The 25961-nt window shown below is 34.2% G+C and overlaps 2 protein-coding genes across 4 annotated transcripts in view; both read right to left on the reverse strand.

Moving 5' to 3' along the window:
* Positions 1-1424: 1424 nt before the first annotated feature.
* Positions 1425-2750, reverse strand: LOC136808308 (galanin receptor 2a-like). Its single transcript, XM_067064846.1, has one exon. The coding sequence runs from the start codon at positions 2748-2750 to the stop codon at positions 1425-1427; it is 1326 nt and encodes a 441-aa protein (XP_066920947.1).
* Positions 2007-25961, reverse strand: part of LOC136806628 (sodium channel and clathrin linker 1-like) — a 62733-nt gene continuing 38778 nt past the window's right edge. For 2 of the 3 annotated variants that reach the window (XM_067063230.1, XM_067063219.1), the window contains one exon: positions 24664-25711. In XM_067063230.1, coding sequence (XP_066919331.1) covers positions 25630-25711 — 82 coding nt within the window. In that variant the 3' untranslated portion in view covers positions 24664-25629. Of the gene's footprint in view, positions 2813-24663; positions 25712-25961 lie in introns of those variants that run through there. The other variant, XM_067063226.1, reaches the window with a different exon arrangement.

The following is a 25961-nucleotide window of genomic DNA, read 5'->3' on the forward strand; positions in this document are numbered from 1 at the left end:
TCTTCTTCATTTTCCAAAATTGTTTGAATTATTTTTCATAGAAATTAAAGTGCTCTGAATGATCTTTTCAACGGTATATAATTTGTAAGATTCGAAGTTGGAAAATGGCAAGCAAAACAAAGATTAGTGCACACTAAATGCGAATGAACTTTAAGATGGAATAATATGGTGACAAAAAAATTAATTCAGAAAACCACCTGAAAAGAGTCACCCCACCTAAAATTTTGTAGCATCCCAAATCCCACCAGCTTAAAAATTTCTGAAAACCGCCAACCCCCCTCCAAAAGAATGGATAATATTAACCAATTTGGTCTGTAAATGAAATTCATGTATTTTATAAACAAAACGAAGAAGGATAAAATTTAAATGCTGATATTGACAAAAATGAGAGTGTATAAATAAGTTAAAGTTTAAAATAAATATTCAAAATATTTTCCTACATTTTTTTATTACAAATAAATACTTAATCTAGCTGTCAAGAACATTGTTAAAAGAAAACTGATGCTCAATAAATTTCCCAACCATCGACGGTAGAAAGGTAAAATGCCGATCGAAATTAAATGAAGTATAACCGAAGACTAAAGTGAGCCTTCTTTGTATGATTTTATGTCGTTGCTTGGTTTGCACTTAAAAGTTACATTTAACGCCTCTGCTTACTCTGCCCTGGAGCTCAACTCCATTTTCAAATTCATCCCGCCTCCTAAATTATTCCCTTTCTAGTGACCTAGAATCGTCTAGGAAAAATGTACAACGCAAAATCAAACAAAAAGCTTTATATCCAATCAATCATCCGAATTGGGACACAAGGCATTAATTTTTCTTTTGCTTCTATGCCTTCTAACCTTCGGTTATACTTTATAATCCGGAGGGCGTCACCAAAACTACTGTTCAGAATACTGTTAAAAAGAGCGAATGATGAGCAACCATGAAGATATCATAATATTATGATCAATAGAGATAAAATAAACTTAGCCTGAAATATTTGTACGTATTGCATATAAAACCTATTCGTGAAGGGGATAATATTCAGAGAGATAACCAAAAACTCCTGAATTCAAATAGTCTTACTTGAATAGGGATTTGACTAAAATGAAAATAATCATTTCTAATAGCGGCTAACGTAAACATATACCTATTCACTTATGGACCCTTGCGCTAAAAGCAGCTAAAAGACGTGCAAAAATATGATAAGTTAGGACTGGAGAATTTTTCCCGAGGAATCCCTTATTGTCTAATTGTGTTGGATGGTGACAAATATTCTTGATAAATAAATGACTGCATTTGTCACTGTCTAAGATAAAAATTTCCCCGACAGTTTGCTAGACGTGGCCCTAGTCTAACAGAAGTTCAAGTACATCACATCAAGCAATGGACCAGGAATTTTTCTCAGAACCTAACAAAAAATTTTCGTTTAAAGGTCCAAGCTACAGTTTGTCGACTTTTTTATCTACCAATGGTGACTTGGTTGGTTGATACTCAGATGGGTTGTTATTGTTGATGTTCAATTTGACAATACTACAATTACCGTCGCTGTATCGAATCGACGTTTCGTAAGCTCTCTGCGGCGTCAAATACGGAGAAGACGTGGCACGAGTGCATCCGTCATCTGTAAAAGACGTACGGTTACTGGAAGGCGTACGGTGAATCGAGAAACGGTTTAACAAGCCATGAACGTCTAATTTACTCGGGCGACGACTTGAAAAGAAATCGACAGTTTGTTCATCATTTTTACGGCAAATATAAGCGATAATTGTTTTATAAAATTCTTTGAATGTTTCACGAAAGCGTTCGTTAAACACATTGTAAATAATTGGGTTTAAACAGCTATTGACGTAGAGGAGCATGTATGAGCCCAACAAAATGTCGTTGAAATATTTAGTATGGGCACCATGGAATTCAGATACCAATCCCATCACATGGTAGGGTAGAATACAGAAGAAGAAAGATGCAGTGATAATGACCAACAGTTTCACCACCTTTTTATTCTCAGTCTGTTTTTTTTTGTTCACTGCCAACATAGCGTCTGAGGCTTGCGTGCGAAAGGAGAGTTCGTATACGATGTAACAATAGGCTACACTCATGATGAAGAGAGGTAAAACAAACTGGAAAACGAAAATAGCCACTGTATATATACGTTTCTGATCATCTGTCCACGTTTCCCGGCAACCGTTTGCTTCGTCATATCGTAGTATACTGATGTAAGGGATCACGAAGATAACGCTGAGGATCCAGATCACTCCGATCATGATTTTCGCGAATCGCACGTTCGGTTGCGTTCGAAAGGGTTTCGTGATGGCCCAGTATCGCGAGAAACTTAATACGACTAACGTGAGAACACATCCGTAGATGGAGGCAGTTTGTATGGGGTAAAAGATATGACAAAAAACACTACCGTAAATCCATTTGTTCTGAATTTCGATGGGTATTTCGAGAGGAATACAAATAACGGCAACAGAAAGGTCGGCGATGGCAAGGTTAAGCAATAACCAATTAGTGAATGTTTGCATACGTCGTTTCTTGGTGATAATAAGAACAACAATGGAATTGCCAATGAGTATAATCAACATGATTAGAATCAACATGGCCACAACAACTGGCATGGAGACGAGGTGATAGCCTCCACCACCAGCATATTCGTCAAATTCATCTGTATTATTGCCAGAACTGTTAGCACCATAAGAGCTTCGCCAGCTCGAGAGTGAAGGATAAAAGATTTGTGATGGTGCAGAGTTATTGAACATCAAAGACATCTTCATTTGAATGGTGGCCAACCAATTCATTCACAAAGTATCAATTTGATGTGTATTTTCCTCTGTAAAAGTGAAAAAAAAAGATATAAAATCTTTGTTCTTGTCAAAGTTTTAACGTCTTCCCAGTTGAAAGGCCAATTTTGAAATGAGCTCAAACCAAAGTTTGACCTTCTATTTATTGCAAAAAAGAGGCTGAATATGAAGGAATTTTAAAGAAAGAAAATAACACTTTCTTCTTTAATTCTTCTGCCCCTTATTGTTCTTTAGCTTTTCATAAGCAACTTTTTTATAAGCATATATTCCAACTTCCAGCTTTTTAACAAAACTACAACTAGAATTAGAACATATATGGCATGGTTTTGGATGGGAAATGCGTGAGTGTTTGGCCAAGGTGTGGTTTTCTTTTTATTTTAATTTTTTAATGCAAGAGTGCTTGAAAATAAAACAGGAAAGATAATTTATTCTTAGGGTTTAAACGTTAGTAGCACAATAAAAAAAATAAGAGGGAGGAAGCATTTCCAAGAAGGCTTGTTCGAGATAATCCATTCGACCTTATAAAGAAAATGGACCAATTATGACGTCATAAGCTCCTGTTTCTATTTTCTTGCTCAGATTAAAGCACTGTGAGAAATCATGCTGTTATTAAAATGAAACTATTTGAAGGCCTTTGAAAATATGTAGCAAAATATTCCCGAACACTATGATTAGGGTTTCCCTGCTATCCCAAATTCACCCAATATAAAAATAGTATTTCTTATTTTAATAACCCCGTTATAACCTTTAAGGTTTGATGTGAAATAACATTTTATTATCGATCCATAGAACGACACCGTTGAGAATGTCTGAAATAGAAATCATTCAAAATACTTTTTGGCAGATAATCATTGAAAATGAGAATGTGGGAGATTCTAGGGCGTCATGAGGTCGAGGGAATAAAAAAAAAAAAAGTCAGTAAGAAAAACAACAATACATATACATTCAATTTCCCTCATTTGTAAGCGGGTTAAAATCACCTATTACTTATAACTTAGGGACAAACCCATGTCAAAAAGGTTAAAATTAAGGTGAAATTTAAATGACATACAATTTCAAAGATCCGACTCTACACCACATCCCAAAAATCATTTCTTTTGAGAAAACATAGGTAAAAGCCAGAAAGATTATCTGAACAGTAACCTACATTTGTTTTATAAGAACATAAGGCTTTGCTAAATACTAAGGGAAAGTCACGAACACTCTAAAACACCCAAATTTTTTGGAAAATGGGCAAAAATACTCACTCACAATACTCAAAAATGCTGAAAATAAGAACATGTAAAGAACATTTTTAGGCTTAAAACTCAAAAAGTTAAGTTAATCTGAAGGCTTCAGAAATTTCGGATTTGAAAAGAATCTTATAAAAACGTGCGTGTTCTACTTCCTTTTGACGTGGTGAAGTTGTGACCAACAATGACAATTCAACGGGTGCATCACAAGAAAATCCAATCAAAATTTCATAATCATAAAATAGTTCTAATAAATCTAGTGCTCATCAAAAGGCATCTCAAAATCTGCGTTTGACTATCAAAAAACGCAAAAGCAAAAGTCAATCTCGTCTCAGTCCATCACTCCTGCTTAATCGGTTTGTACGAAACTCATATTTGCTAAAGAACTTTCTCTTTTTTTGGAGCATTTTATCAAGATCAATCCAAAAGGACTAAGAGGTCTTAAAAAAGCCATTCAAATATAAACTTGAACGACGATGGAGAGGAGAACATTTTCGGACCGTTAACAAGAAAACAGGCTTGTTTGGAATAAAATACAGAAAATTAAAAGATCCCCTTCACTTATAATATGATTCATTACTGGGCTAAATATGAATGGAGGGAGGGATTTGAAACAAAAAAGAAGAAAAATAGATATAACATAAAATAGAATATAATGTTAATATGGAAAAACAGATGAAGATTAGCTAATATCCAAATAAATGAAGTTTTTAAAGCTTTTGTTTTCAAATATGAGTGATATCTTTTGCTTACTCATCAATTTTAATTTACAAGCTTTTTCACATTGGATTGACACAGATGTGGAGCAAGATTGGCCAGAATTCCATCGAAAGATAGAGTCCAAAGTTTATCAATGCTTGACTACAAAAATCATAAAAAAAAACACATTTTTTTAAGTCAATCAGGGCAAAATTTTAAGCTGTATTTTTTGATATTTTTTCGCATTTATGACGTTCTAAGATTGAAGAGTTTCTGATACAAAAATGGAAATCATAGCATTTTTCTACAAGAAGTTGATTTTCGTCTTCTTCATTTTTCATCTTCGTTTTTTAATTACAATTCTCAATTTTTTTTCTTTTTTGATAATATTTCACTCCGGATTATCTTTGTAACGAGCACAAAACCGCTAACTAACTCAAATTCTAAAAGTTATTGAGGTTTGAAAAAATACTGCCGGCTAATTTGGAATACCTTATCGGGAAAAACTTCGTCGGGGAAAAGTGACGAAATTTTGGCCAAGTGACGAATATTTTTCCCCGACGAAAATTTTCCCCAGCCTTAATGCGTTTACCAACTACCAGCAAGTGACGAATATTTTTCCCCGACGAAGTTTTCCCCGATAAGGTTGATTTACTTTAATGTCAGAAGTTTTCGCGGACAGAAGGTGAATGGCCGCAAAACTAAATCAATATTGTTGATTCGAGAAATTAAATTTAAATTTCCCGGAAAAAAAAATCAAAAGTACTTCAAATTCGTGATTTTTTTTTATCTTTTTAAGCTCACTCATCAAAAATGTTGATATTTTTTCGAAAAATAGAACGACCAAAAAACAAATTTCCATCACTCTCTACTTAGAAAATATAAGCAAAGCTAGGAAAGTGTTTATTCTATCCTCATGATTCACGAAATTAAATTCCCGCGAAATATTTCATTAAGTCAAAAAATCGTAAAATTGAATTCCTGCGAACAATTCGCAAATGGCCCAATTCTTGAAATCTTATAGCCGCAAAAATTTCTGACATTAAAAGTAGATACAGGTTGTGTCATAAATACTTATAAAGCACCCCTGTCTCAGTGGTACCCAGTGGCCCATTGAAGTTTTAAAATCCACTGGGGTGGCTATGAAAAAAGGATAATTTCACGGGGTGAGAACTTTTTAACTCAATTTTCGACGGGGCGGAGTTAACGAATCTGGTTTTTCTAGAGTTCATTGAAATGTGTTTTTTTCTAATTTGAATGGGGTGACCTATTTGATACCTTTATTGACGGGGTAGGACCATGAATTTCCCAGTTTTGATCAGGATGCAGAATTTCAATCACTCATTATCTTACCGGGGCTTAAAATTAGGTTTTTATTTTTGGTAATTATTTTGACCAGGGGAATTCACCGGGTCACGTGACGCTGTATCAGTCTGATACAGGAGTGTTATAGTGTTACAGGACTGTCTTTAATACCACTGACAGGATTTGTTCTCTAAAAAAGATCACAAACACAGGATATACAGGGCAGCGCATCAATTAAAATATGAAGCTGTGTAAAGATAACAGTAAAATGTTGGTTTTCAACTTGTAATATTGGATGAAAAAGAAATTGAAATTAAAAGGAAATTGGAACCCATCAGAAAATTTCAGTAGCCTATTCAGACATTTAACAAGAATTCATGAAAAGGAAAGAAAAAAGCTAATTAAATTTTTGGTCACAGATTTATATGATACGATGTAGCACAAAATAATGAAAATCTCAGATCAGTATAAGGAAAACCCATTCACAACGTCAAATTATGAAAAACATTCAAAACGAAAACAAGAACTTGAAACTTCAAAGTGAAGGTCGTCTAATCGAATAGACTTCGTATTAATAGGAATTTAGAAGCCCCTGACAACACCACCATATTAACAATATCCAACTTTATCGCTTGATGACCTTGGATGTCTACAAATTCTTGAAAATTAAGAAAAAGAAACTATAATGCTTTTTGTTAATAACATTTCAAAGCGAGATTGTAAGCCTAATAAACCTCAATTTCGTACAAATAAAATGACAGGATAGTAAGAACAATTTGAGCCCAACATGGCCCCCGGGCGTGCGAATCGAATCGAGGGGGCCAAAAAAATATGTCGCCCACCATGGTTGGACGACGAAGAAAATTTTCGACTTTTCACCCTTCTTTCACCCCTCTAAATGGTATATATAAGATTTTTTAAACTAAAAAAAATTACTCTGCAAAATATTAGGGGGGGGGCATGCCCAAGCAAACCTTTACTGGTTTTTATAAAAAAAAAGTATAAGACCTAAAAAGAAAACTCATTAAAAACTTTTTTTTGGCTAACTGTTGCAAAAATAAAATAAAATAATCAAAACCTGACTTTATAACAAGTTGAGACCGACTGGTTAAGGTAAAGATCCAGATAAGAGCAAGAAATTGTTTTTCTGAATCATAGTGAAATTCAATTGTCGTGACATTCACTCCTAATATCCTAATAAGCCTCTTTTCTTCTGAACACAAACACACACAAAAAAGTTTCGGAGGGAAACCACAACTGACTTTTAGAGGCGAAAATTCTCCCAAGAAGTATTAAGTTAAGGAGGCACTGATAACTTAATTTATCAATCTTATCTTAAGTACACTTAAAGATTAAACAGTGTTGAAACCATTAATTTATGTACTAAGATAAGATTAAGAGTGTATGGGATAAAACACTGGACCAATATACTCTTTTATGATTCATGTTCAACTTAAGGTAGTTGCCTCATTTGTTGGAGGGTGTATAACTCACCGATCCTTGCCAAAAATGAAAAAAATGCATGGATCAAAACAATAAAAAAACTCATCCGAAGAAGATTATTTTTCTTATTTGCATCTCAAAGCTTGGAATTCAGTTTATCAAAATGCGATTTGCGACATTGCAATACATTTATTGTGACTAAACTGTAAAAAAAAACAAACAGATTTCCTAAAAAGCGAAAAGTGAAAACTTTTATAATAAAAATTGCTATCACTGGATTTATTTTTCGCTCAAGGTTTTCCCCGGAAAATTGATGGTTTTCAAGGTCCCGTAGACATCCTGTTATAGATTAGGGGTCTGAAAAAACAGAAATAAAAAAATATTGCCTAATAGTCCCTTCCCAGGCGGCACACGACGTCAAAACAACGTCCATGTGACATTCATAACGTCCAAATAACGTTATTTAAACGTTAAAACAACGTTGTGTGCCAGCTGGGTTATAGAGTGTGTGCTTAGTTAATAACGTTCTGGCAAGTTCTGGCCTGGGTGGAATCTTTTGAAAAAGAAGAATCGAGGCATGAGGGCAAAAGAACGAACGAACTTTCAAAAATATTTTTCTCACCCCTATATCGCGGACCCGGTGGGAGCGGACCCGAAGGGACCGCCTAACCACTGGTAATGTCGGCTAAAAAATTGTTCAAATCTTTGAAATTAGCCTCTCAAAGCAATGATTTTATAACTAAAATTTCGCCACAAACATAATATAACCTAATATACTCTCACATTTGAACAAAATACTAAAAGCAATGTTCGTTTTGACAACGATAAGCACTAAAAATATTTTTCCCAGCAGTCAAAGGCGACCAGAAGGCTTCTTTATCATAACTCCTTTCCATGGATTTCTCTACTTTACCCTTGATAGTATATCTTGTCTTTAATTGCTGAGCATTAAAGCAAAGAGTCAAAGAGGCATATAGTAACATTTTTTGAATCTTTTTTACTTCACAACCCTTCGCACTATAGCCGAATGCTTAATTTACCTAATGTGCTAAAAGGCCTTGATTAGAGAGCTGGTTCTCACAATATATCAAAATTAAAAAAAAAGTTTATAGGTCAAATAAAAATGACAAGGATAATATAGTTTATTGCGGTATGTATTTTCCTACATTTGACCATAAATTTTGAAATATTTTAACTTGCGGCACTACCGTAAAACCTCCAATTGATGGACATTCTCAAAGGCGCTCAAACACCTTTCTATTTTCCCCGGGCATTTCCTACTCAAATCCTTATAAAAAATTTCCAAAACGCGGACACTCAATTAGCGGATCTTCCAATTAGCTTTTTACACTAAATAGCCAAAATCCTACATTTTCCCTTCCTAATTAACGAACATCAACGGTCAAACTGGTCACAAAAAAAAATAGACAGAATTGATTTATCCAAACTATTTATTTCTTAAACACTTCAAAGTTTCACTGAAAAAATTACTTTTAGACGTTTGGAGTGTTCCCTTTATGTAGTCGGTGAATTTGCTTACGCCATAAAAATGATAGATTACAGGGACCAGGACCAACTAAGATGCATTTAAATAATCATTCTCTTTTTCTTCCATGTCCTAGTGTTTCTAGAAAAGCACTTTTGACCAAAATTTTACATACTTAACCCTTCACTAGTACATTATAAATACCAAAATTAGAGCATAGAATTGAAAAGTTTCTAAAATGCGGACACTTCTAATTAGCGGTCAATAACCCATCACTATTCTCCGATGGTGTCTGCTTATTGACAGTTCCACTGTATATTATTCATCTCACTTGCTACTCAACAAAGAGCACTGTTTTCCTATTTCTGTAAGTATTAGCTGTCTTCAGACACCAAATTTCTTGAACGATCTTCCACCTCCTTGCTATCTCCCCCTTTTTCAGGAAGATTTATGACCCCCCTTCCTCAGTTTATCGGAAGATATCATCATCCCCTTAAGAATTCGGGATTCGAGCTGTGGAAGAGCGGAAGAGTCAGATTGATGCTCGAGGTGAACTTCGTGGGTAAGGAAGGTTTTAACCCCTCAAAATACTAATTCTAAGCTAATCTTATAGAGAGCAAACGCACGCGCGAAAGGGCTGATAAAAATGAATCATCTCAGCACGAATTTTACTTAAAGCTAACAACTTTAATTTTACCTGATATACTGCCCACCTCAAAGTTCAAAATAAAACCTCAGAAATATCGGGTTGGAGAATGAAACAAATCGCAGGGGTCTGAAGAGGGTGAAATTAAAAAAAAGGGGAAAAGGCTGGCGAAAGATAAAAAGTTTAAATAGTAAAATTAATGGATAGATCGATAGAAGGGGTTCGATAATTGATATTTTCTTTGACTTAATGAGAGGCACACAGGAATATCGTTTTCAGTATAAAAAGAAAAATAGATAGAAAATGAGAGATATCAATTTCCCTTCTGTTTACTGTTGATAAAAGGAAACTTTTTTGAATTTTGCTGATTGGTATCTTACTGTGCAAAACATAACGATTCAATCTTTTCTCAACGGTCCGACGACGTCGCTGCACATTTTTGAAGTCCAATATTTTCATTCAAAAATGAAATCATATCTAATATAAAAAATCAACAAATGAAAAAATGAAACACAGTTTAGGAGCTGTGTAGAAAACCGATGAAAGAACAACAGAAGAAACATCAAAATATATTTCAAAGCAGTTCAAAGTCTTCTGGAACCCGACAGAAAAATGTTCTCTAAAACAGAAAAAACATAAAAAATAATCGCAAAAATGTAACAAAAAAGTTGTTACCAAACAAAGCTGAATAAAGCATAATACTGTAAAGATTACCATGACTCGAATTCCATTCCATGACGCGCCATATAGCCCAAAGCATTTAAAGATAATCTGATATTATAGTCTATCCAAAGTTATAAAACTTTCTTTTTTTGAAAGCTGCCATTAAAAAGTACTTCAGCTCAAAAAACTTCAGCTCTCTAAAAGACTTTTGACAATCAGTTGCCTTCTGTTCTGATAGATCAAGAATACCAAGTGCTAAGGGTTAAAAAATAACAAAATCCCTTTAAGTACGGTACGTATCTCTCACCCAGTTAATCTAGATGCTTAGCTCAATTCAATTATACCCTGAAAGTGAAATAATGGAACAATATTGAATTGAAGTTTACTAAAAAGAATTTTGAGTGTCAGAGAGTTCTTGAGACTCTCTTTGAGAGTTCTTGAGACTCTCTTTGCTCTAAAGGTAAACATGGGACAAAGTGAATAGAATAACGAATAAGTTGTTGAACCCGATCTCTGAAACAATATTGTAAAATTTAGAGAGTTGTACAATAAATCATTCTAAAAAGTTCTACATCAGCGAAAGTTTAGCATTCCAGAAAACCCAAACTCCCAAAAAAATTCATATTCAAAATTCACCCCTGAGAATTTTTTTCCTAAAAATTTTTCCTTTCTGGGCTATGCCTTTGAAAATTCCTAACCCTACTCTGGGAATCTTAACGATTTCCGCCATAATCTGCAAATATTAATAATCGAAAAAGACAAATTAGCAACCCCTCCAAACTTCTCCCTACTGGAAGCAAAGAATGAAATCGTCAAAATTCTGTACAGTACTGGGTCAATTTTTTTTTTCAAGGAATTTATTTATCGAATACATAAAATCCCCGTGGCAAACAAAACTTTTAGACAACGTATGCAACGTATTCATTCTCAAATTGTTTTTCGGGCCATGCAGATCAAATAAGGGTGCCGACACAGTTTGTCAGGGTCAAACTAAACGTGCCATAGATATCAAAATCAAACAGCTCAAGTCAAAAAGGCAAATATAGAAAAAAGACTGTGCCAAACATAAAAAACATTTGACCAAATAGACTTCTCTACTCAGCCAGGCTACATGAAGCACTCGATTGGCCTTTCTAGGACACCCATCGTGATAGGAATGTTTTTAGGAAGAAGAACCAGAGGATTCTACTAAATTTGGATTCAATCAAGAGAAACAAATTAAAAATTGAATTATCAATAAGTGGTTGAAAATAGCGAATTCTATGTATACTTTTTTAAACACTTCATTCAAAAATTGTGCATAATGCATAGCTTCTTGTTCTGCTTCTTCTTCCCTTAGTTTTTTATTTCTTGTACAATGTCAAAAAGTAACATTTTATGCAAAATTAGGGGGAAAAACAGTTCCGAGTTGTTGCAATGCTATTTCAATCCTCAATGCGAGGATATCTTCGCTTCATACATAAGAATTTTTAGGACTCATCACATGTCAAATTTTCACATCCCATCCAAATCCAACATTGACACAGCAAAACTCTATGTACCAGCCAGTCGCACTTTTATTTTTGATTTTCTTGTTTTCTTTATTTTGGGCTTTTTTGGAAATTCGAACATTCGACGTTCGAATTCGAATCTATAAATAGCCGTTCAAGTTTCTAGCATTGCAATGACTTCTTTTATTAAAGAAATAAAGAGAAAACGAGTACACACACACTCCCTCCAACTCCTCCTTCACCAAAGAAAAAATAGAACAGTGGGGTGGTGACATAACGAAAAAGCATTTGAAAGTTCATATTAGGGGACAAATTACTGGGGGGGGGGCACTCAATCTGAAAACCATACCGTGTTTGTACAGGCAAAATCCGATCCTCGCGGACAGGAAATAATTTAGTCTTGAGGTAAACTTGGGATAGCAAAATCGACCTTTAGTTACGTTGAATTTGAAAAAACTTGCACGACAGAAGTTATGGAGCAGGTTCGAATCTAAATATAGAGACTTTGCTGTGCACTAAGATACAAAAAACAACAAACCCATATCCAGACAGAATATCCTCAAATAGAAAAATGAATCAAACCCGGATCAAACCGCATTCTTTCGACATACATCTTGACTTAGCTTTTTCAAAGATCTTAACCTTGAAAATTCGCAACTTTAGTTTACCCGCACGAAAGGAAAGGAATAGACAAACGAAAAATAATCTAAAAATGAAGGGCTTTCATTAAAGCCCTATCATTAATAATTCCGAGTTTTCGGCGATGATATACAATGAAAATTATCTGCAAAACTGTCTGAAAACTGTAAGATTTTGTCTGTCCCCCTTACGATGTTTCTATAACCTTATCAATACTTTAAACGATTTGAAATTGAAAAATAAAAGCGCTTTACTCCTTTTTCCCAAGAAAAACCTCAATCAAATATACTTCAAGTCAAACTAAGGAATGAGGAAACACCCGCATAGATATTTCGAAATTTTAAAAGCATGTCTGAAATCTAGACTTCTGCTCATCATCCCATGTCGGGGTAGACTATCAAAAAACATCGCCCATGACACTGCATGCTTACTCTATCTAGTTATCTCCCAAATTAGTTTACGGCTTTTTCCCTATTCTTTTCATTATCGTTTTTTGACTTACTTTACCAATTTTTGAGTAGGAAAAGCAACTGTTCTACAGTCTACTATAGCGAGGCGGTTTCCTGTTCCTTGTACCCGCACTCAAGGTAAGCGACTTACCGTGGGTGTCGCCTTTAAGATAACGTTTTCAGGCTTCCCAAAATATACATCAATAAGGACCATAATGAGAGAGGGTGTACTGTAAGGTGTGTAAAAAGTGAGAGCAATGACCAAAATCTTTTATTTTTCAGATCGAGTGCCCCTTTCCTGGTTGAAGCTCTAAAGACGTGGGCGAAGATCTGCAAGGCAAGTTTGCAGCGATCTTTTCAGCTTCATCGTATCGCGTTAAATCTCGACAGCTAGTATCAGGACACAAAAACGCCGGACTTTGATTGATCATTTAAAAAAGCTACTTTTGATGTATAAATGACCCATTTTTTGCGTCCCTTCCCACCTTTAGTTTTGCCTGTATGTCAGACATCTATCAAACTCAGTCATAACAGAGGGATCCATATTATAGGTCTTGTAATTATTAAAACAACCAAGTCAAGCTTTGCTCCATTTGAAGCAAACCTAATGAGCTAAAAATGAATTTGAAGACAAGTAAAGCCTTATCTCGTACAAAAAGTCTTCACGGAAAAACAAGACGCGGAATTCCTGATGATTATATCAAACTTCCTTCCGTTCCGATCATCGTATTTTTTTCTTTTTGAATCTGTGTAAAATTGACCATTCAGATTTCCAAGAAACGCAGTTCTTGATCGACTCCAGTTCCAAAAAATTCACCCAATGGCCAAACACTTCCAGTAGAGGAAGTCAAAACATCTTAATCAAAATCAAACTTTCAAGCAAATAAACCAACCGAAAACAGGTCAAAAGCAGTAAAAGAAGAAAGAAAATACTTTAATATAATATTTTTAGTTGTAATATATGTTTCATTAGAAGGAAAGATTCCAAAGGCAAACAGAAAAAGAATCGAAAGAAATATTTTAAATTGAAATTTGTAGAAAAAGAAAGGATTCTTTGTACAATATCTAGACAAACACTGGGACAGAAAGAATCCGGTGTTTTAACGACGATCTGCTAAATAATGATTCTGAAATGTAACGTAACGAAAAATAATTAAAAAATACCCGCGTCTATAACATGTCTACATGCTTAAGTCCAGTTGAGTTCAAAATTACTGCATCTATAGACTATCTTTACATTCCTGCCTCGTTACTGTTTTTCGGGTAGAGGTTTCTAGTCTCATAACTGATCATTCATTCAGTCAGTACCACGCTGTGCTCTACAAAAGGATGCGGCCGTTCAATCAAACATCAGTGCCGTAGGAAGCCTTTTGCTGAAGTTAATTAAATCGAGGGCAATTAAATTTTAAAAACTTAAGCACAAGAAAGCCGGAAAAGCACTCAAAATGAAATTGTATTTGGAGAAATGGATCGAAAAATCAGAAATATCAGAAAACATATAAAAAACACCCGGTAGCTAGGTACTGAAACTGTCAAAGCCGCGAGGTTCACTTTTTGTATGAAAAAGAAAAAGAAAGAGACTGAGTTCTAAGATCTTCTAATGTATTGTTTTATTTTCAGCCAATCACCACACTCGCAAAAATTTAAATTTGGAAATTTGGGTGGGAATTTGCAAAGGAAACCATAAACCGGCAACGGATTGTTTTACGTCGTTGCGGTCTTTAGGATGAAAGTGTGTCTTCAGCGGAGTTTTACCACAAGAGAATTTTACCACAAGAATTTAGAATAATGAAAACAGAATTGAGAAAGCAAAGTTTTAGGCAAAATTAATTCTTTAACCCTAATTTTTGCGAAAACGCTTATTTTAATACGAAAAGGATAATCGCAAAAATTAATCCTCACCAAAATTTTAGTCTGAATCGCATACCTCTACAAAACAGCAGGTAGTATAGGAGCACGAATCCATTAGTGGATGCCAGCAGCCTAGCCAAATTTTAAAAAATTCCTTACTCGTCAAAATAAGTTCATGCCATTGTGAAGGTCGGAGCCGTTTTTAGTAAATGAACCTTGAATCTGCTAATTTTTTCATTGAGAGGATCATTTACATACTTCATTAGGATAATTTTACTGCGATGCTATAATAGTAACATTTTACCCAAATATGAAAATAAAGGGGCACTTATTGAAACATCTAATAACTTCTGCCTTTTGTGAATCATGGACTTGCTTGTTTAAGACGAGACGAAAAAATGTTTGAAGCTCAATGGGAAATAATAATAAAAGAAGCAGAGTCGCAGTCACTTAACTGAGCAATATTTGCTTTTGTTTCATCCCTTCGTAAGAATCTCAACGAACCAGATAATTTCACAGCAGAAATCATTACCCTTTGTCATCTATATTCATGCTATGCATCAGTGCAATGTCTTCCGCGGACCCAATAACTGATTGGTTACAAGTGACGTATTGACTGATTTTACGTCACTTACAACCAATCAGCTGTTGGTTCCGTAGCAATGGTGCATAGCATGAATATAGATGAGGTGACAAAAGTTGTTTGATGATGATAAGTGTCATGTGCTAACTCCGGAAAATTCCGGAATATCAAACAGGCAAATCACTAGACATACGGTGAATCAGTTTTAGAGGACGGAGATGAAGAAAATGATCCCGGTGTGGCAATCGACAGTGAACTTTGAAGAGCAAGTTCTCTGCAAGGATCGACAAGGTCAATTGAATGTTCGGAACGATGGTCATCAAAAGTTTCAACTATCCATTCCAACTCTCTATATTACGTTAGTAAGACCTCAACTTAAATATGTACAGACAGTTGGCCCCTACAACTCAAATCAGCTGATGCTATCGAGGTAGTTAAATGCCAACGAGTCTTGCAAGTGGATCATAAACTATTCCTACGAGAATCGTATCCGTAGCATGAAACTTATGGTAGAGGTATATAAGCATCTGCATGTCTACGACATCTTAAAAACTCGATCATAAAACTGTCAAACTTAATCAAAATCGTTTCATGGAGATCAATAGACCTGTGACACTTCCATGAATAATTTTCGTTGGAAAAATGAGTGATTATCTTTGGGAAAAATGCAAGTGATTTTCCTTTGAAAATACAAGAAAAATTTTCCTTTGAAAATAAAATAGTGATTTTCCCTTGAAAATACAAAAATGATTTTCCTTTGAAAATATAATAGTGATTTTTCTTTTAAAGTAAAAGTGATTTTCCATTGAAAATACATGAGTAATTTTCCCTTGAAAATACAATAGTGATTTTCCCTTGAAAATACAAAAAAATACAAGAGTGATACTCCTTTGAAAATACAAGAGTGATTTTCCTTTGAAAATACAAGAGTGATTCTCCTTTGAAAAAATACAATAGTGATTTTCCTTTGAAAAAGTACAAGAGTGAATTTCCTTTAAAAAATACAATAGTGATTTTCCTTTGAGAATACAATAGTGATTGTCGTTGGAAAATAGAATTACGCACCCTTCACACGACCTTATCTATCTATCTATCTAAATATACCTTAACCTTTAATCTGCCTTAAATACAAGAAGTACTTGTCTCGAGGAACAAAAACTATTTCCCTTGAAAAAGCACGTGAATTCTTTTCCTTGGAAAATACAAGAATAATTTTATATATTAAAATGAAGATGATAAAAATGAAAACACAAAAATGATTTTCATTGGGACACAAAAACCAACTATAACATACTATTTTGATGACCAAAGTTCCACAGTTTAGTCCAAAACGGTAAGATATTCATTTTCCTTTACCGACCAGAAAAAGATTTTCCTGGTATCCATTTCCATAGAAACTATCTAGTTTTTCATAATTCATAAACGAAAGTAAAAAAAATCAAAGCCCTTATTAACTTGCTTTTATTTCATATTTATACAAACAAAAATTATTTCATTTGGTCGGGCATTTGTTCCAGTGACAAGAATGTAGATAATTCATACAAAGCCAATAATTAATGGTGTCAATCCTTTATTTTTGATAAATGCAATGATAAAAAGGCAGTGCTATGAGGGGGATGTGCTATCTCTAACCTACCCACAATTTTTTTCTGTAACAGTTTACCTGTTTAAATCATTATGTTTGTATTTTGGTGAAGAAAATAATGTCACACGAATGTGTATAATTTTAGTGAAATATGTCGTTTTTTATGAAATTTGTCGTTCTTTTTGTCTATTTTTAGTAATGCAAGATTTGTTGGATAGACCCCCTCGTATGTAGAGTAGTTCATCATTTAAAAAACACTGGAAAATCTTAGGTTCAATCCATTGAGCAGAATCCAAATGAACAATATTTTGTTCTGCCTTTTACAGCTGCGACGACATTTCAACGCCTTTTTTTTGGACAATATCCAAATAAGTAACAAGAAAATCAAAATAGTTTGTGATAATAATTTTCAAACACGCTGGTGACTTTTTGTTACTTAGGAAAGTTATCTTTATTAAGATCTAGATCTGTTTAATACATGTTGACTAACACATGGCTTAACAATAACTCTATTAGCACGAATCCCCTTTAAGACTTATGGTAAGACCTGAGGATTTTAAAAGATTTACTTGCGATCAGCCTCAAAACAATAAGATAGATTTCAAAGGATGGAAAAATATCAAATGAAATGGAATGCCAATACTTTCTGTAGAGACAAAGTTAAGAAAATAGGGGTTTGTAGGGGTTCGAAATACTGTTTTCCCGTCAAATTTTTTTCTGAATCCCGGAATACCGAAAATTGAAAAAAATAATAACACCGTCACACCGGTTTGTACAGGTTCTAATACCGGCATAATGACAAAAAAATAAGACCAAATACAGTCACCGTCTGATTTTAAAATACCGTTTTCCAGTTTTTTTTTCTCGTCAAATCCCGTAATACCGTACTAATAAAGAGCCAATCCCGTCACACCGTAAAAGTACAACCCCCCTGCAGGTACACTCTTTTTTTAAGAACAAGTAAACATTTGCTCAGACATATTCCAGGCTAAGAAATGTTTCTTATTTTTTGGCATTTTTGAGCCTCATTGTACTTATACACGTTTTTTTATAAAAAAAAATTACAAAAGAACATGGCAAAAATATTAAGGACAAGTTAAGAACATTTTGAGGTTTCGTGGACCCTAAAACAACAGATTTCTTAGAAAAACGGACAAAGTTACTCACAAAATGGTAAAAAAATAACATGTTAAGAACATTTTCAGGCTAAAAGGTCAAAAAGTTAAGAGCACCTAAAAGCTTAAATTTTTAGATGTTCTTATAAAAAAACATGTGAAAGAAAAAGAGTGTTCTGAAATCTATAATTCTGAGCTAATTTTAAAAGCTTTTTTTCAAAATCTAATTTTCGTTCTATACAAATATGGATGCACTTTTCAGCTTCATTTCCTCCCACCATCATAAACATGTTACATTTAGCAGAGATCAGAAGTGGTACTCGTCGTAAACAATCCCTCGTCCCTGAAGGAGGACATGGCTCCTATTATGTTGCAAGTTATATATATTGCACAACCGTAATAGGTCAAAAGACCTGAGAAATTGTACTTTTGAAAAAAAATTATAAAATTTAAGAAAGCAACCAAAAATCAAAGACTTATTTTGGACACCATTCGAAACAATATATCAAAGAGGTGAAAAAGATCTTTTAGAACAAAATTTCCCGTCACTGAAAATTTCTCACACTTTCCACTTCAACCACACTCAACCATCATCATATAGTAAACAAGTGAAATCTTAACATATTGCAGCCGTCTGTTTTTATAAAGGGAATACATAATTATTCCCTTTCCTGAGGTTAATGGTCAGAAAAGATATTTCTTTCATAAGACACGCAACTATTTTTGTCTTCTATTGTAAATTTTACAGCTTTTAATGGCTTTCCCAGATAAGTAATTTGATAAATTACTGTAAGAAATGAATTACGTCCCAGGGGTAACCTTTGTATGACGGTGAGCTCACTAATGCTCATTTCAATGCGGACCATAGCGGCCGAACCTTCTAGGAATTTTAAAGGAATCTGGCTCTCTCTTTGCTGTTTTTATCGCGATATTAGACCTTTCCATAAATTACGTCACGAACATCACTTGCCTCGTTTTGAAACAATTACCATAGTGATCACATCCCTTGAGACATTAAATGATTTTTTTATGAATGGAAAGTAGTTGTAATAAAATCCGCTGGGAGTTAATCACCATGACAATAATTTCAAAACGAGGCAAGTGATGTTCGTGACGTAATTTATGAAAAGGTCTTCTATTGTAAACTGTGCATAATAGTTTGGAAATTCAAACTTTACTGTAAAAAATGTACAGAGACGAGAAAGTAATATAAAAAAGGGTGACATATTCTTATCCTTCTTCAAAATTCTATAACCACATCTAGAAAAAATATTTAAATATTGTCACCGAAGCTTGAACTAAAGTGCTGCCTCTAGAAAACGTACTTTGACTTACATAATTCAAAACTCAACTTAAGTTCCTCGCTCAAGCTTTCCAAGCGTTCAAAGATTTTTTTTTTTTAATTTTTGTATTTTGCAGAAATGTAACTTTCTGAGTTGATTCCAAAGCAGGGGAATAAGCTATTTCAATCCAAAAAATTAAATTTGCCCGCCACCCAAAACCAATCTCGGTCCAGTCTCCACCCCTACTGGTCCTGACAAGATTACAATTAATACCATGCTGAAAGTTAATCCACGATGGACCAACTACAAAATTAGAAATCATTTTATTGCTTCTTTTATATCAACACAGAGAATTAGGGTGTATTCACACTGAAAGTTTCAAGCTAATGGCCTTAATGTGTCTAAATCATAGAAATGTTTTGTTGATAGAAATGACGAAAGAAAAGAAAGAATTTTTAATATTTCTTGCTGATGTACGTGAAACGTTCAAGCGAAAGTAATAATTGCCTTTGCGATTCTTTGTTCCCATATTTTCAAGCAACTTTTAAGCAACAGTGAGGATACACCCTTATCCCTTGTGAGAAAATTCGACAAGTGCATACACAGTACATACAAACTAGATATCGTCGTTTAAGAACTACACTCTAATCTGTAAAAACGTAATGATAATTAGTATTATTATTAAAGATTACAGCTTTTTGTTGTTGATATAGAGTTTTCGAATAGGTAATCAGATTCATTAGTAAATTAAATCCCCTCCTTAAGAAAGACTGACAAGAAAATAAGCTTCATTAAAATAAGATGCCTTACTCTATATGTTAAGACAAGAAGAAAATAAAGGATTACACTTTGTTAGATATACCGCATTTTTCATATCGTCATCAACAATTTTTATCTATATCAAACTCTACAGGGCTAACCCCGACAAACTCGAATCCAGTCCCTTTGTTCGTTGTTTTATGGTTCTGATAGCGCTCTCGATTGTAACGTGTCCACAAGTAAAATCAAAAAGTGGTGCAAGTGGCTCTGGGAAAAAAGATTTGGTTTTCGGTGTAGCAAGATTTGTTCGTTGTTTTATGGTTCTGATAGCGCTCACGATTGTAACGTGTCCACAAGTAAAATCAAAAAGTGGTGCAAGTGGCTCTGGGAAAAAAGATTTGGTTTTCGGTGTAGCAAGATTTGTTCGTTGTTTTATGGTTCTGATAGCGCTCACGATTGTAACGTGTCCACAAGTAAAATCAAAAAGTGGTGCAAGTGGCTCTGGGAAAAAAGATTTGGTTTTCGGTGTAGCAAGATTTGTTCGCTGTTTTTAGCGGACAATAAGTGGTTTTTGAGAGGTTAAGTCGACATAAATATTCCGTGTCTTTTAACTCGAGTCGAATCGAATTGCGGCCAATTCTCCGAGTACTTCTGACTGGAGTCGATTCGAAGTTCGACCAATTCTGATTGGAGTCGATTCGAAGTTCGACAGCTTCTGACCGGAGTCGATTCGAAAGTTCGACCACTTCTGACAGGTGTGACAGGAGTCGATTCGAAGTTCGACCACTTCTGACAGGAGTCAGAGATTCGAAGTTCAACCAATTCTAACTGGAGTCGATTTGAAGTTCGACCACTTCTAACTGGAGTCGATTCGAAGTTCTGACTGCCATAAACTTTATAACAAACGATTTGAAGGTTTGAAAAGAACCCTGGCACACCGACAGGGTACAAAAAATAAAAGGTACACTGACTAATTTAAACCTATCGAACAATGTTAATCAACTTTTTCTGAGAAGAAAATCAAAGTATAAAACCATTTTCCTATCGAGATAACCAATTTTTATGACAGAAAACCAAAGTATAAAAACCATTTTCCTATCGAGATAAACAATTTTTATGATGACATTGTATATCTATGACGCAGCGAACGAGGAATGCTTTCTAGAGTAGGATCATTGAGTAGATTCATTAAAATGAAATCTGTCCCCAGCTCCCGGGCTCTTAAAATGTTAATATTACGCTCTTGATTATCTTTTCAACGATAAATTAATCTTTTCAGAATTCTATTAAAAGTTTCAGCATTTTTGGTTCCACTGCTGATAATACATACAGTATGTGGCCCCCAAAACGTCGATCAAATTTAAAATTTCTCTCAAATCTAGAGGAAAAGAAGTTTTACAAATATTTTTGCTGCATTAAAAAAACTTTAACATCTCTACTTTATTTCCTGGAAGTTTTTTTTCAAAATTTTTGATTTCAACAATATTTTTCAATGGTTGACCTTTAAAGATGCTATATCTTTTACCCATCCTCTAAAGTCACAGATGTAGCTGCATTTTCTGAACGGCATTTGGTGACAAAAGTTTGCTATACCCCATTTTCATAACTTATTTTCATTATTCAAGGAGAGTGAGTTATATGCAATTTTTATCTAATTTTGGTGTTGAAACATTTCCTTCAGGCGCAAATATGTTATTTTGAATCTGTTTCAAACCATCAAAAACATGCTCATTTTTAAGTATGACCATCATTCTTTCAAAATAAACAAAAACCTTCTAAAGTCTGTCCAGATATAATTGGCAGTGGAAACAAGAATGCCTGTAACTTTTGATAGTCAAATATAATTATGAAATTTTTTTGCTTGTTTCAAAGAATCGAAAGCGCTATATTTGAATGTATTTTTGGTTGAAAAATTCGCGATTTTTAGCGGTTGAATTTGCGATTGAAAAAATTGAGCTTTTTTTCTACTTATGCTATAACGTTCATTTTTACAGATTTGATATTTCACAGAAAAGTGCTACCAAGGGGTATTCCGGGTCCCATATCTTCCGAATGACTTTTCTGTTTGCCTTGAAATTTAACAAACTTCTTAACCTAAGGTTGAACTACCACTGGTGTAAAATGAACGTTATAGGATAAGTAGAAAAAAAGCTCAATTTTTTCAATCGAAAATTTAACCGCTAAAAATCGCGAATTTTTCAACCATAAATACATTCAAATATAGCGCTTTTGATTCTCTGAAACAAGCAAAAAAAATTCCATAATTATATTTGACTATCAAAAGTTACAGGCATTCTTGTTTCCACTGCCAATTATATCTGGACAGACTTTAATTCTGATAAATCTACAGGTCAGAATCACAGATCTGTAAAGCCCGAAGGGCTAGATATGCAACTTTAAGCTTTCTCCAGCAAAAAAAAATGAAGCAAAAAATTGACTTTTTAAATTTCGTGCCCGCGGATAGGATCTAGCATTTTAATTGTTTTTGGAGCGCGAGATAAAAAAAAGTAGGCGGCAAACGCAATTTCATATCTCTCAAACCGGCGAAATTGCATATTTTAGTCACGTGACTTTGGTAGGAAATCCTTCCACTTTTCGATAAAAGTCGCTTATCTAGCCCTTCGGGCTTTACAGATCTGTGGTCAGAATCCTCATTTTATTGACGACCTCCGTTTCGGGGGCTATATACTGTATTGACTTTGGTACAACTTTCTCTGTGTTTAAACATAGTCCGTATAAGAAACCCCGATCTGGAAGCCTTTTGTTTCTTTCTATTGTTGCGAACTTGAACTTGCGTTGAGAAATTATCTTGTTTTGCTCACCTTTTGATCATGTGATTGACTTTTGAACAAATCCCAAGAGGAGTATTTGGTAACGTGATCAAAAAATGATTCAAAAAACTCGATTTTTATAATCGTTATTAACAAAGGAAAAAGTTAACAAAAAGTTACAACAATAGGCTTCCAGACCAGGGTTTTTTATACGGACTATGTTTTAAATTTCATTCTCCGAAAGTTTACTTAGTAAAATCAAAGTAGAAAACGTTATCCTATAGATAACCAGTTTTATAATTGCTATGATGTTTGGTGTTTATGACGTAACCAAAGAAGGAAAATCATTTTCTAGATTAAGATCATTAAGAGTAGGTTCAAGAAAATGAAATATGTCTCAATAGAATCTGTATCAGTGGTGAGAAAAAGGCTGTAACTTTCGATAGAATTTGAATTAAATTAAGTTCTGTGCTCGTTGAAAAGATATTCAGTGGCGGAAAATTACCAAAAGATAGACGAGGCTTTTTTTTGATAGAATTGTAAGTAAAAAGCTGGGTATTTTTCATACAAAAAAAAAGTTTTGAGCTGAATTCTTTGACTGAATATTTTTATGAATTTTCTTTTTTTCCCCATATTTCCCGAAAGTTTACTTGTTAAAATTCTGATGAAAAACTAACATGAAGTAGACACTATTCCCTACACGCTTTTTTTTTATAAGAATACACTTTATAAGAATGTCCATGATGAAAATGGCCAAAAAACTAAGAATATCACCATCATGGAATTTTAATACTAAAGCTAAGAATGCCATTTTAAGAGTATTTTCAATTATAAATTATCAATTATCCCCAAGTTAGGCTCACTCCTTTTGCAAAAGTGCCATTTTATGCTTGAGACGTATGTACTAAATGTTAAATCTAGTATGATTTAGGATCCCAACCTTAGAATGTGCTGTAAGAATATTTTAGGATGATTTTCCCAAAAAAGATAAGAATATTCATGATGAAATGGATTTACACCATTCTTATAAAAAAAAAGCGTGTATTTCGACACAAGTTAAAACAAATTAATAAAGAAATAATAACGAAATAATTAACAAATATTTTTACTAACTGGGTTAATCCTGTATAGGGTACCCTTTTTCCTTTTTCCCTTGTTACATAATTTCAATTAATTAGTCATTTATTCACTTCCAACAATCTCCTTAATGAAAATGTCTGTCTTCCTCGAATAACTTTTTTTCAGTTGGCGCGAAACGACAGTTAACACCCTAGACTGGCACGCCAGTCGGGCTGGAACGGTATCACGCGGGAAAAGTGAGCGTAGGAGTTAGGTAAGCGTAGGAAGAAATTTTGTCGGCGGCGAGGGCTGAAAGCAAGGTATATCAGCAGCCTCTCACCAACTTTTGCTCGCTCTCCTACGCAGCTTCTATTCTAGCAAACGCCCGCCGCCTTTATGTTCCCGCCCTCTGACATGATTAATTTACAGACTAGTTTGCTAGTCTATTAACACCCTTAAAGTTCTGAAATTTGAAATTTATGTATTAAAGATTAACATTAAGTCAATTTATACGAAAATCTTATCACAGGAGACAAAAACTTAAGTAAATGTTTGGTTCAAAATTTCTCCAAGCCAGATTATCCGAAAGAAGACTTCCTTATCTTTTACTTTCTGTTTCTGTCTGTTTACCCTTTCAAATTTTCTGTCAAGATCTCAAAACACTTTAGTAGGTTATGTTTTGAGCGGAAGGCGCCTTGGGAGTAACTTTAGATTGGAACTTATAGTTCCTGGAAAAGTTGAAATATCTTCGATGGATAAGTATGATATGCTCAGGGATTTACAAGGGCCCACTCTTATTTCCTTCTATCAAACTTAATAATATTCATGAATCAAAATTTGATTGTCTTTTCATAAAATTTTCTTTAAAATTGTTTCAAAAATTAAACTCGCTTTAAAACATATCATGTCTGTACACTATATGGGAAATAAATACTTTCGTAAAAACTATACAAATTTGTTTAAAACCTTTTAAATTTTCTATTTTTCAGTTTAGTTAGAAGTTCCCTGCAGAACATGGGCTAGTGCTATAGACAGGGAAAATGGTCATATCTCAAGAATAGCTAGTTTATTTATGGATGTTGTGTTTTCTATCGCGGAGAAGGTTAGTTTTTTATTTGTCTAGATCCTGACTAACATTTTGGGAATTTGGGAATTTCAGTACTTTCACTGTCCTCGATCTTACAGGTCAAACGTACGGGTTATTCTAAATCGAGTCAGTTGCTCCTCTGTCCTCAAGAGTAAATATACATAAACTTACACCAGCTTGTTAATAACAAGAAAACATTTTGGGAATTTGACAAAAGACCAGCATTTCATTGACTTAAGCCTCCACTGACCAAGTTAGAGATTTCGTAACGATACTCCGATGTAAATGCATGCTTTTTTATAAGAACAAGAGGCTTTATTGGGGCGAAAATCGAAAAACAATCTCAGCTTCATGTTTAGAAAGAAAATTACTTAAAAAGGGTAGATTTAAACCCGATTTAAGCAATCAATTAAAAGAATCAAGAATATTCAAGCCTTAGGTGAAATTCCTGGTTCTAATAAAAAAGCATGTACATCAGTCTAATTTCGACCTTATCATTCAAATATTTCTTTGATTGAAACAATCTTAGCTCACGAACTAGCTAAAGTCTTTATGTAGATTTTTGATCTGTGCATTTTTAAAGTTAAGTTGACACTGTATTTTATTGAGCCACTGTAACTTAAAAAAAACGAAGCCAACGTAACAAAAGATGTGGTGTTTGGGAGGCGGGCAGAAGAGAACTCAGTGGTCATTGGTTGAAATCACATTAAGTCTGGATTATTGAGAAAATCATCCCACTGTTGTCTCGATTGACTCGTAGATACACCGAAATGCGGACTCGATCTAAGATTGAATAAACGGAAAAATCAAAATACGTAAGAAAAATTTGGCTACAGAGGCAAAGGACTTTGACAAATTTATTTTGATGTATGCGGGAAAAGTAACAAAATTTTCAAGGGATGACCAAAGTTTCCTGACTTTTTTTTCAAGGCGTAAACCTGATTTTCAGGGGTGAAGCTGAGATCTCAAGATCAGCCAAGGCTAAATGCTACAAATTTAAATCATTGAGCCGAAGAATAGGTTGCAAAACTTC

Source organism: Clytia hemisphaerica, unplaced genomic scaffold (assembly GCF_902728285.1).
Source record: "Clytia hemisphaerica strain Z4C2 unplaced genomic scaffold, Clytia hemisphaerica genome assembly, whole genome shotgun sequence".
NCBI lineage: Eukaryota > Metazoa > Cnidaria > Hydrozoa > Leptothecata > Clytiidae > Clytia > Clytia hemisphaerica.

Coding starts and splice junctions, on each gene's coding strand:
- LOC136808308 (XM_067064846.1), bottom strand. CDS start 2,750: ATGTCTTTGATGTTCAATAACTCTGCACCATCACAAATCTTTTATCCT.